Below are 13,132 nucleotides of genomic sequence, written 5' to 3'. Positions count from 1 at the left end.
GCTGTCTGTTTATCTCATCTGAAATAATGTTGTAAGAATATATCTTTTAACTACAATATGAGGTTATTGATTAATAGTCAACACTCAATATATATGTATTCAACAGCTGACCTCTTGAATAGATTGAACAAACTGAATGATGAATTGGATGGAATCCAACATGCCCTTGATGCGTATCTAGAAACAAAACGACATGTATTCCCGAGGTTCTATTTCATATCAAATGATGATCTCCTTGAAATTCTGGCAAACTCAAAAAAGCCTGAACTAATTCAACCGCATGTCAAGAAGTTGTTTGAAAATATTAAATCTCTGAAAATTTCCAAGGTAAACACAATTTATTGTGACGGTTAAGTCTGAATTTTATAACGATTGTAGAGACATCATTCAACTCCACAGCAACATCTGACAAATAAACAAGTTGTTGAAGGCATGACTTCATCCGAAGGCGAATATGTTGAGTTTTTGTTTACTACGACACTAGAGGGACCAGTGGAAGTATGGTTGTGCGAAGTTGGTAAGAAAAAATGTATACAATTTGAGTTGATTTTAAGCATTCGTAGTCTCTGATTATCTATTAACTCTCAGTGGAGACCATTTTTCTTTACAATCCAGTGTTCACAAAAAATTGAGTTACTTAATGACAAGTAGAGCATTATTGCTGGAGTATCATAATTGAATTACTGAAGTTTTTACAATTTCTATTTAGATATTTGTTAAGAAAAACACAGCTTTTTACAGGAAAATCTGAAATATTCTCAACTCCTCTTTCAATGTAATAGCGGTTTGTACAAATATATAACTCACAAATATCCACAATATTGTGAGAGAAGGACACTTTTATTCGAAGCTAAAGAAAATGATATAAGTATCATAATGAGGAGAGTTCTGAACACAAATTCCTGCATTACTGATACCACTCCGGATGCAAAACTTTCTATAGTGGCGAGGGGGTGAAAGAAGTTATACCCACCGTGGCTGGATTTATCGATCAGCGGAAAAAATTATTCGCTTTGCGTTTTACGTTACCATCGTTCTTGGTAAAATTATCTACATGCACGTTACTTTATCACCTTCATCAGTGAAAAATCCTGCGTTCGACCTTTACCACAGTGTTACACGTTACCATAATCAGTGGCTAAAATTTGTATCGCTCCTTACCAGCATCAATAAAAAATCTCGTGATCTACTTTTACCATAGTATCGACACATATCTAGCAATTTCAAAGTGCAGCCGGAAAAACCTTGCAAAGTTCGGCAAGAGTCAGCTTCTAGAAGGTTCTTCCATCGGGAGTAAGCATCGTTAAAGTGCTTCTATCCTCGGATGACCAGTGAGGGGAGTGAGACGTTGGAGGACTTGCAATGATGAATTTTCAGAATTTATGAATATAAACAGTTCTTGGAATCGTTGGACAAGTTGGGACACAACTTCAAAAGGCCCGCTTCGATTGGGAAAACGTTTAAGATTCTGGATCTGCACCTGCATCGATGATGAATTTGCAGAAAACAAACAGATCGTCCTACAAGTTGCAGCGTGCAGTGTAGCGTTTCGCGTCCATCGACAAAATGTTGAAGGTTCGGAATCCGCACCTGCAGCAGAATTAAGGAAAACAAGCAGATCGTTTGACAAGTATCGACATGACGTTTAGTGGCCCGCGTCGATCAGTAAGCCATTGAATTCCGTAAGGTTCTGTCTTTCATCTGAAGAAATAGGTTTTAAAAATAATGGTTGATATTGAGGGAAAAAGATTGTATTCAAAAACTTGAGATCACGGCTTACGTAGATTCACAATGTTGGTATGAAAGTGATTACATATAAGTTTTATTCGACAGTATTATAACCAGGCTCCAGACTGTGAACAACTGTTTGACGAGATATCGGTCGGCTTTTATGCTTCACTCAGAAATTCCACAAAAAGAACGCATTTTCAGCAGCACAGTTCGGGCGTAATAATCAGTGATAATGATCACATTACAGTTTAGTTTTGAACATCTTGTTCAACTTTTCAACGACTTCAACTTTTGCTTGTAAAATGTAGTGATGGTGATAAAGCTAAAAATAATCGATGCAACGATCAATTGAGTCTGAAACAATAATCGTACATGAGCCAAATGAATCAGTAAAAATAAATCGAACAATCGATCATTTCTTACTTTTTTTGAACAGTACATTTCAAACCAAAATTTCATAAATTTCAAATATGTGTGTAGGCTCGATAGCGATAAAGTTTTTTGATAATTTATAGATTTATCCAAAATGTTCTTCAATTTTAGGTGAAAATATTCATACATTTTTCGGGTGTAGTTCCGAAAACCGCAAACCGAATTTCGCCGTGAAATTTGACAAACACATTCGATTTGACCATCTTCGGGGGAAGTTGAAAGGATTTTTGACAACTCACAATTTTATCGAGATTTTGAATTTTTTGAGTACGCTGTTTAGCACACTGATATATTTATAGGTATATCTCTTGCTACGTACAGCCCAAAAGTTGGAATAAATTCGGCCCCCGTATGATAGTGTAAGAGTCAGATAGTGAAGATAGTACGGTGACAAGCCAGACGCGGCGTTCGGGATGACGATGATGTGGTGGACGGGATTTGCGGTAACGCGGGAAGGGATTTGACGATAAGATGCTGTACGAATAACAGAGTGTCTGGGAGTCATGGTTTGTCTTTCTCTTTGCCTGGTCATATAACATGAAGTGAAAAATACATCTACGAAAACGAACATTACGAAACAGACTTCGACGACGACAGAAAGAACAAAAGTTGGATGGACGTAAAGAATCAAAGGTGGCCGGAGTCTTGAGAAAGTAGAATAGACTCGCAATAGCACGCAATGGAATGGGAAGATAACCAAGACATTTTTACTCGAATATTTTGTGTGTGGGGAGTGTATTTTAAATCTTGCGAATAAATGGACGAATCAATGAATAATTTTTTAATGATTTCTATTTACCATTTTATTTATACACCTTTAATTTATTTATTCGTTATTTTAATCTTGAGAGTGAATGGATGGATGAATGAGTGTTTTTTTTTTTTAATAATTTATTTTACACCCCCAATTTATTTATTTATTTGGTATGAGAACGAAAGTGTCTCATGGTTGAACGTCCTCATGATTCGTATTCAGATTGACGATTTGCTATTGGAAACATAAAAGTCGATAGTTCATCCAACGTAGCTAAAATTGTAATAAAATTAAAAAAAAAACAAATCGTCACATTAAAGAAAATAGTCACAACAGGGACACAACTGAAGCTATAATGTGCCATATATCCCGTACGAAAAACATGAAATTTAACTGTCGCAGCCCACTTTATATTATGTATTGTGACATGGATTTTTCCGTACCTCGATCACTCGGAGAAATGACCGAGAACTTACCACATATACAATAATTTGGCGTCCTCGATGTAACCTGGGTTAAGAAAACAATATCGCGAAATATTGTTGGGCGCCTGGCGTGATAAACACGCCTCGAAACCGTCAATGCGTTATGCCTCGCAAATATGCTCGGTAGCTCAGTACCGCGGAGGGGGGAGGGGTAATTTTTGGGTACAGAGAGTGCGAGATACTCAACATCAATACGTTATTTTCCTGAGCTAATAGAAAATTAAAATGATATATTTCCAGACAGCGATAATACAAAACAAATGAAAGAATAATTTAAAATTCGCTCTTCGCGATTCAACATCAAATACTTAGATCTAACAAAACAGAAAAAAAAAAACAACAAAAAAAATAAATAAATCTAGACGACCTCTAAGCCTACATGTGCTAGTCGCTGCCTTAACCATAAACAATAACTCAAAACCAAAACAGAATTTGACCCAGCGCGCTAACCGCGATCGTCCTCTACTACATACAGCGGTAATCGCCACTTGACAATAAACCATTAGACGAAAAAATTCAAAAAAATCAGACCAAAATCGTAATCGACGTGCTAGCCGCTATCGTCCTCCACGAAATAAAGCGTTAATCGCCAATCCGCAATGCTAACTCACAAAGGCCATAACTAGAACCAACCCTTATTTACGCGCTACTCGCATCTCTAGTTTTGATTCGTAATAACCCGGTCTCCACGGTAATCGTATGATTTTTATCGCAACGCATCCAAACTCCTCGTTTCCCATAATGACCTAACGTGATCCGCGAATTCGAACGCTCCCCTTTTCAACGATTTGCGACCTACGCGAGAGGTGACATTTTACCTAATTTGACTCGACGTGACCCCGTGCAACAGAATTTGGTTACACTCAATTTGAAACAATAGTGCCTCGACTCCTACCCGTGACTTTACTCGACCTTCTCGGTCACTCAAAATTGGCTCTACTTTATTGCGCGCAACTCAGGCTACGGTCACCAAGCAAAGGTGTCGGCCAAGGAATTTCGAGTACTTTCGATAACGTCAATCCTCGATGGCTATCCGTTTCTCAGCAAGCCGTTATTTAATGACTCTCGAAATTCTTTCGCGAGAATATTAACAGCGCTTACCGCTCCACATCCAATTCATGAACTCGCCAACCCCCTCATGAGTCCTTGGTGTTGCCATGATGATTCTCGCTAACTCTCAATCGGACGAACTCGCTACGGTTATTCACCCTGCAACTATATCTCCCGATCGCCAGAACTAGAGTGCCAAGGCATTGCCGATCGGCCGCAACGCCGATCTCGCTACGCTATTCCCTTCGTGACGTCATACCCCCAAGAAGTGGTGCTCCCTCGTCGCTGGACGGTCTCTCGCGGTTGCCTTGATCCGGTGTAGGCGGGGTGAGTGGGGGAAGCTGCGGCGCGCCGGCCGCCAGCGGGAATCGCGTCCGCCTTGGATTCCAGCGCTGCAGGGATCTGCGTTGGCTCCCCCTCCGCAGCCTCAACATCCTTCCCGCGAGATCGTCGCTATTCCGCCTCGCCGAAATATCCTCGACGTCGAAGTTGGCCGCTGGCTGGTGGCCGATGTACCCAAAAATAAAAAACTAAATCCTGCAACATCTCGATCATGATTCGGTACTGTGTCCCCCTCGGAAGCTCGGATGCGTGACTCCAGTTCTGGCGCTCTCCTATCATTACTTCGCGACCCGATCCCTGCAACCCCTAACCATGGGTTTCGCCCAGTGTTCAGAGAGCATCTTTTAGCGGGCATACATAAAAGGAAATACCACGTTACAGTATATAAATAGCGCATGAGAGCGCGGCAAGAGATATATAAATATGTCAGAGCGTACTAGAAAACGAACTCAAAAAATGCAATAGCTTGATAAGTATTGTGAGTTCCCAAAAATCCTTTTAAGGGCACTCTTAGATAGTCAAATGGAATGTGTGTACCAAATTTCATGGCAAAATTCGGTTTCTGGCTTTCGGAAGCTTATCCTATCTTTCACTTGTTATAATTATCAAATACGTACTTACAAAGTGAGGCTTAGACATTCGTCTCACTGATTCGATTCGAACTTACGGTACCTAAATAATATTTATGCCAAGGTCGATAATAAGCCAGTAATGTGCGCTTTTCAGTCGTATTAGAGTAAATCAGTTTAGAAAAAGTGACAACGACTACATGCGTAAAACGGTAACGAGATAATAAGCAGAGTCGTAGCACAGCGGCCAGAATAATAATTTTTTAATGCCCATCTGATAAAATAAACCTCATACATTTTTGGGACTTACATTTCAGCGAATGTTCAAATGCTTTTCTATTTATTATCACAATTATGTCGACATCTCAGCACTCACAACTTTTAAACTGGAGGCATTATTATTCCAGAAGATGAAGCTGTACTCGGTGTAATTTCCGAGCGGCAATGTTTATGCATTGTAGATGAAAATCGATGTGAATGATGTTCAATGATTTATCATCACTAGGGTCACCGCGCGCGCAAGCGCGCGCTTTTCTTTAACTGTCTTATAACTTTTTGAATAACAATATTACCGTTAGGTCAATGAAAAAAATCGACCATAGTCGGCAATTTTTTTGTTGATAAAATTCGCTGTGGGTGATATGGTAACCATGTGGCAAAAAGAAAATTTAATTCCCAAAATGACGTGTAACATATGAAAAAAGAGAACTAAAATACTTACGTTGTATTATCACCCGCCGTTAACGCATCGAGTTCCTCGCTCGACGTAAAATCGCTCTTACTTTTCTTCATCACTTATTCACTCTTGTCGCTAAATAAATTTATTTGACACGATCGCGTCGCTAAATAAATGTATCTGACATGATCGCGATCGGATGAGCTGCAATTGTTTTTTTTTCTACGATCTGAAATACGCACATGAACGAACTCCGAACACGACATCGACAGCCAATGAAAATACGTCTATAGCAGCTTCAGAAATAACTCGAACTTCGAGATTTCGTGACAACTCTTCTTTTATAAGAGGATCTCCGACACTGACAACTTCTCAACACTGCTTCAGATTTTCTTCTGATCCGTTCATTCGCATCTTGTATCATGCAGTTAAAACAACTGACTAGTAGTTGCAGACTGTTTATGAAATTAACTCGTATACTGCACTACCATCTAAATAGCAATGGGCTATAGCAAAATCGGTATACCTCTTCATTTCCATCTTCACGCAATTTTTGTTTGGGTCGAGCTACTTTTTATGTCATTTTCATTCTCACACAAATCTCGCATACTACTGGCCAAATATATCGAGATCGACACCCGTTCTTATTTCTAACTCCGTACACTGGTCACTGATTATGCAGGGTGTCCCATTTCAATTTACACAGCTAAATAACTCGAAAAATTGCAAACCAGTCAAAAAATGTTGCAAATAAAAGTTGTTGGCTATCGAAGAGTTGACCAAACTATGACCTTCATATAATCTTCATTTTTAAAGTTATTTCAAGGTCAACTTGTGTTTTCCAAAGAGAACCCTACTTTTTACTTTGGGTTCCGAAAGAGCACAAAATTCTGCATTAAAATAGATATCCATGTTAGGAGTCAAAGTGACCTCTAGTCATATAAAGTTCAAATTTCCGCTTAGTGCAGAAGAGGTGGTAAATCTTGATATTGCTGTTTGGGTCAAAGAATGCCATACATCGTTGACCTTGACCAATGATACGTACTGTTGTTATGGATCGAAGTGGCCCCAAAAGCCAAACTAATGCATTCAATAACGCATTGCATGACTCAGCTACTTAAAGCACAAGTCTGTACAGAGTCAAAGACTTTTTGATAAGCAATCCCCTTCTCCCCGATGCTTACTCGTACATATTTTCTTGCCATGTGTAAGCATCCCCTGAGCCCACGACGAGAACGTAGCGGGCCTTCCAGCTCCATTTCTCCAAATTTGACCTTTAAATGACCCTTGGAAATTATCTGAACGTAGAATTTCGTGTCCTTTTGGAATTCGAAGTCAATAACAGGACTTTCTATTTGAAAGACACAAGTTGACCCTTAAATAACCTTAAAAATCAAGATCGATTCCAAAGTGAAGGTTATAGTTGGGTTAGCCCTTCGATATCCAACAACTTTTACTTGATGCATTTTTTGATCTGCTTGCAATTTTTGGAGTTATTCAGTTGTGTTAGTTGAACTGGGACATTCTGTAGATTGGTCTGTTTCGAGCATACAACGGTGCCTCTATATGTCATCACTATAATCATACAACTTCAAATCATATGTCCCATATCTCTGTATCCAGACTTGAAGTCGTTGAAAATTCTCGATCTAACTGATGATTTTGACGAGATTTGAAATATTACACATTACAAATGCAATAAGTTTCTCCTTATCCGATTAACTATTTAATTTGGAGGTTAGAGTAAGAACTCAACTGCGTTTCTCTATACAAACAATAGATTTATTTACCTTATGTATAAAGATAACTAGTTATTTTAATTCATACCTGTAAAAACAATAGAAACAAAATTTCAAGCTTTTATTCCAGGTATATTATTTCTCTATAAAAGTTAAATGATAATAAGTCTTTCTCTCTTTTTTTATTTACCTTATGTATAAAGCTAACTAGTTACTTTAATTCATACCTGTAAAAACAATAGAAACAACATTTGAAGATTTTTTTCCAGGTGTGTTATTTCTCTATAAAAGTTAAATGATAACAAGTCTTTCTCTCTTTTAATATTCTCGAACTTTCTCCCTAAGATTTTTCTCTAAAAATTTACTAGTCATCTCCTTAATCTTATGCTTCACTGCGTCATCGATCGGTAACCTCCGTCGGTAAAACGGCAAATTTTAAATCTTAAGAATGGCCGCGACACACGTATATGAGTGGCGTGGTTGTCTTCACACATATCCAGCTCGCCGTTCACCGATTGCATTGATATGGAGCTTAAACGAAAGCTCTTAGAAACCATGTTTCGAATCAAATTATCGAATGTCAGATTTCATCGTGAAAAAGGAGAAGTGTGTGATAAGATTTTCTTCGAGAGTGATAGGCAGATAGGCTTCTCTTCGCCGTAACAGAGAGTGCGTCGGCTCGCGTGCTGAATTTTTTTTTTCAATGTACTCGGTGCCAGATGCGATGACATCTCTTGATGATAAAATACACATCTCACATAAACTAAGTACAAAAGGTTTTAGATTCTTGAAAGACGTAATGGTCCAAATGCATCCCGATTAACGTTAGGTAACTCAATTTTGCTATTACTCAATATTATAAAAGTCAGTGAAATAAATTCAAATGTGGATGTGTGTATAAAAAATCAAAATATTTCTGCATGTCATTTTCTATTAAGTAGCAAGCATAAGATTCACTCAAATCTGTGTTTACTAATCTAGAAGCAGCTATGCGGGGTTGTCTCAGAGAAGTATTGCGACAATGTCGGATAGCTTTGAGAAAAATGCTAGCGAAACGTGACAGGTGGGTCAAGGAATGGCCCGGTCAACCTGGGATCACTTCGACTCAAATTCAATGGACGACTGACTGTACAAGAACACTTTTACATTGCAAGTTAGTTAACCAATCATTATATTATTTTCCGCAGTTGATTGTTGAATTCTTCGAACAGCAAAAAATAATTTTGCTACAATTATATTTTTTGCAAGACCCAGAAAATTTGTTGTACTTGTACTCAAACTTTCATTGCAGATTACTTGAATCCAAGAAACCATTGAAAAAACTGAAGAAAAAACAAAATCAAGTACTGACAAAGTATTCTGAGGCTATTCGTGGAAATCTGAATAAACTTCAACGTTTGAAGTTGAAAGCATTAGTTGTCATAGAAATCCATGCCAGGGATGTGATTGAAAAAATGTACAAAATGAGTAAGTGGATTGGATTATATTTTATGCTTGCGTATTCAATACTTTTAAGTAGGTGCATAATTTATTAAGAATCTGACACTTGTTTGATTCTCATGGCCCCCCATTTGCTCGTCACCTTTGGATATGTTAATGCATCAACATTTTTTTGGTGTATTTATTACAAGGCCTAAATAATGATTTTCCTTCGAAAAAGTTACGAAAAAATCAATCTGGTTTGCAAATCACAGCTTTAATTAACCTTTATTTGGCACGGGCGCCTGATTTTTGCAGCAAGAGATCTATTCGGTCAAGCATTAGAATTTTTTACATTACAGGGTTCTCTTATTTGACATCACAAAAAATTAGAAAATTATCATACGATATGAATATCCTGACTGGTTATTGAATAACATTAACGGGTTGACTAGATTTTTTTGTGAGCGTGGGCGCACGATTCAGTATTTTACTGGTTCTAATCTCATTTCATCGTATTTTTTAACTTATTTTGGTTGGTTTACATGCAGACTGCGACATCAGGTAGCTAACCTATTACCATTATAAAAATAACAAGTAGAAAAAAGAAATATATTTTGCGTGCTATCTGAGGTTCTTTTTTTTAATAATTGCTTTGTAGCTATGCTGTAGTATTCGCAAACACTGACGTAAAGTTTTAGTCTAGCAATGAGCTGTTACAGTATAAATTCACAAGTGTCTTCCCAAGAGCCATATCCCACCACCTTTAGTATTGGTTTAGCACTGCCTTTATAGCTAGCCTTCAGTTCCTGAGGTTTGAGGTAACATAATTATAAAGAAAAGGTCTGCTCAAAGTCGAGGAACAATGGCAATGAAGTGAGTGCACCAAGCAAAAACTTGAGTCACTCCGTAGGAAAAACCATTTGATCTCGAAAAATTCACACCCACACCCGTCACTATAACCGACATTGTTAGTTTTCGAGCATTTAAGACAATCAATAAGAATTATCTAAGTAGCCAAAATGATCTGGAACACAGATGCGTGACATTCTTTAGATTTCGACACACTATTCAATTCCCTTTCAGTCATTTAATCATCTAATTCATTTCACTTACTATTTATAAACAGTCCTGGACAATACGCACAGAAAATTCTAATACAACAAAATAAAAATATGATCGACGTGAACAGAAAATAATTTTTGCTTGAAAATTACTAAAAACATTCTGAGCAGTAATCTTGTAGAATGTTGACTCACATCAGGAAACGCAAAGACAAGTTTTGCCTACTAGAAGTTGCAGTATGAGTTGTAACGTTCTGCTGTTATTACACATACCTACTCACACAGCTACAAAGCGTAGGTGAACAAGACGGACGTATTAAATAATCTGATCCAAGGATTACCCCAGTCCACGCGGTGTGGCGGCAAGTTAACACATTCCGGTTGTAGAAACCGTTGTGACGGCATAAGATGTTCAGAAATTATTAATACTACTATTATAAATAATAATCAATGTTATTATTATATTATATTTGGATGTTATTATCTACGAAAATGATCTCTACTATTTTTGTCATACGATGCACGGTTCACGAGATTTTTGAAAAACGTGTTTTCCAAGATGTCGGCTAACGCGGGCACCCCCCTATGACAACAACTTGCATTTATATTCAGTGGAAACCCCTGAACATGTTCAAACAATAAAACTTGGGGTGTAGAAAATTGCATTACGAACCTTGTTTTATTGCTCTGGCTCTTGGCCTATAAGAGCAGCAGTGTTAGAGCAAAGCGTCTGCGTGTCTCACCGAGTGGATTTCAAGCAGTGTTGACCTAAGCCCTGCCTAACTCCCTTGAAATTCAAAACCGAGCAGTGTTAGAGCAAAAGGCCTAACTGACTCACGTGTAATAGATTGAAAGCAGATGTAGCAAAGCACTCATCTAACACGGGAAAAAAATTTTGGAATCCTTTAGTTTGATTGTAATTCTAGGGGACATATCCGATGAAATGACTAAAAAAGTAGGCGAATTTCGGAAATTTTTATCTCAAAAACTATTTATTCAATTTTTTCATCAAAATGTATCTACTCTTCGCGTTGTTACATTGGCCGGCGTAAGACATGTCCCGTACTGACACGGTTTGCGGTGCCTACACCGAAAAAAAAAATGAAGTAAAATTTACAGGAAAACTGGTAATTGTATTTCGCGCCTCTTCCTCAAGATCATCGTGTAGTATCCTACTTCATGGCAGTATCACCGGATATTTAAAGCCAACTATAAACTTTTTCGTCCAAACTGTTGGCTGTGTTGTCATTGCAACTCATTTTTCTTCTTTGTGTCACGAAAACCACAATTATTTTTTATTAAATCGCGAAAAAGATTAAAATAATAAACGGAAAACGACACAGAAGTTCGTCTTTTGATGACACGGACGAGAAAAACCGTCTCGAGAAACGCCTCAAGCGTTTGGAAGATTTGATTATTCGTCAAGGAGAAAAGAAACGCCGAAAAAGGAAACGTCGTAAGTGTGACATGTCGGTTATTTTTACCCTGTTACAGGATCCATCAGAAGAAGATGGGTCTTCTGTTTCCCTTTGCATACGGATTTATAATAAAAGACTGATGATCACTTGTTCAGGCTCTAACCTGTTTAAGAGAGTTATTACTCTGATCCAAAAAGTCTCTAGAAGCCACTCGTGTAGGCTCTAACCCACGTGAGAGAATTATTCTCGGGTAAAACCACTCGGGAACACTCCACGTGTACAGGCTCTAACCTGCGCAGGATAGTTCCACTTAGAAAAAATTTTACTCGAGGTACGTTATTGTTTTTGCTCAGGACACCGTCGCAGCTCTAAATTCTCACAGAGTTCTCGAGCCAGAAGCGAGGTTATGTCACCGCAGAGGACACGTGGGCGGATTTCTCAATTTGAGGCTCGGCAGACGCCTAGCGCATCCAATGGGTCTGGAAACTTACAGTTTCCGCAAACCGCTGTTTTGGCTGATGCACAAGGGGATCAACAAATCCCAAATATAATGACTACGCAGGGCACTAGCGTAGCTTGTGGATCTGGGACAGTGGCTCTAAAGGACATTGACACATCTAGTCTAGGACAACAGCACAGTCGATAAGATGCTCAGAAGTCTGGTGTTTCTGCAATAAATGGAGAAAGTTGTTCGCAAGCCGCGCAGCAGATTTCCGATCAAAATTCACAACAGATCGAGCATATGATTTCTAGAGACACCCCTCTCGATCGAAAAATTCTGGAAATCATGGGAAAACGTTTCATCGAGGAACGAAACTCGCTGGGGTCATTCCCAAGGATTTAATTATTCGCTGGGAAGAGATTTCAACGAACGGACTGCCATCGGATGATAGGGTGGTTCTTGTAAAGAAATATCCACCTCCGTCTAACAGCGCGATCATTGATCCTCCAAGGGTAAACCCCGAAGTTCAAGCGTCAATATTGGAGTCAGTCGTTGAAAGAAACCAATGGATTATCGCAAAGCAGACAAAAATTACCGCCTGTCTTGCGGCCGTTGGAAAAGCTTTCTCGGATATTGTTGAGAGCAGAGACGAAAAATTAACGACTCTAGAACTTCTGAGCGATGTCGGTCGGTTGTTGGCGGACCTGCAACATGACAAATCAATTATAAGAAAGAGTTTGATTTTGGATAACTTAAATGCGTCCTTCAAAGACATTTTAAACGCCGCCGTACCTGATAAGTGGTTATTTGGGAAACAATTTGACGAAAGATTGAAGTCAGCAAAGCTCTGGAGAGTTCTCGGAAAAAATTGAAGCCAGCTCCGAAGATTCAAGTAAAACCGGCAAAAAACTCCAAGCTTCCGCATCGTTGACCGCTAGGTAACCAGAAACAATATCCATCGACGTTGGGCGGGAGGAAACAACCGAGGAATCAGGGATATACGACACATCG

At 38.7% G+C, this 13,132-nt stretch overlaps 1 protein-coding gene across 1 annotated transcript in view; it reads left to right on the top strand.

The window, feature by feature from the left end:
• The window catches only part of kl-2 (dynein heavy chain 2, axonemal kl-2), a 1,019,064-nt gene that overhangs the window by 509,259 nt on the left and 496,673 nt on the right, over positions 1 to 13,132 (top strand). The window contains exons 26-29 of the mRNA XM_069137782.1: positions 107 to 327; positions 400 to 517; positions 8,760 to 8,931; positions 9,070 to 9,245. Coding sequence (XP_068993883.1) covers positions 107 to 327; positions 400 to 517; positions 8,760 to 8,931; positions 9,070 to 9,245 — 687 coding nt within the window. The remainder of the gene's footprint in view (positions 1 to 106; positions 328 to 399; positions 518 to 8,759; positions 8,932 to 9,069; positions 9,246 to 13,132) is intronic.

Source organism: Neodiprion pinetum, chromosome 7, assembly GCF_021155775.2.
Source record: "Neodiprion pinetum isolate iyNeoPine1 chromosome 7, iyNeoPine1.2, whole genome shotgun sequence".
Lineage (NCBI taxonomy): Eukaryota > Metazoa > Arthropoda > Insecta > Hymenoptera > Diprionidae > Neodiprion > Neodiprion pinetum.
Note: the sequence above shows the minus strand (reverse complement) of the source record. Positions and strands in the feature narration are given on the sequence as shown.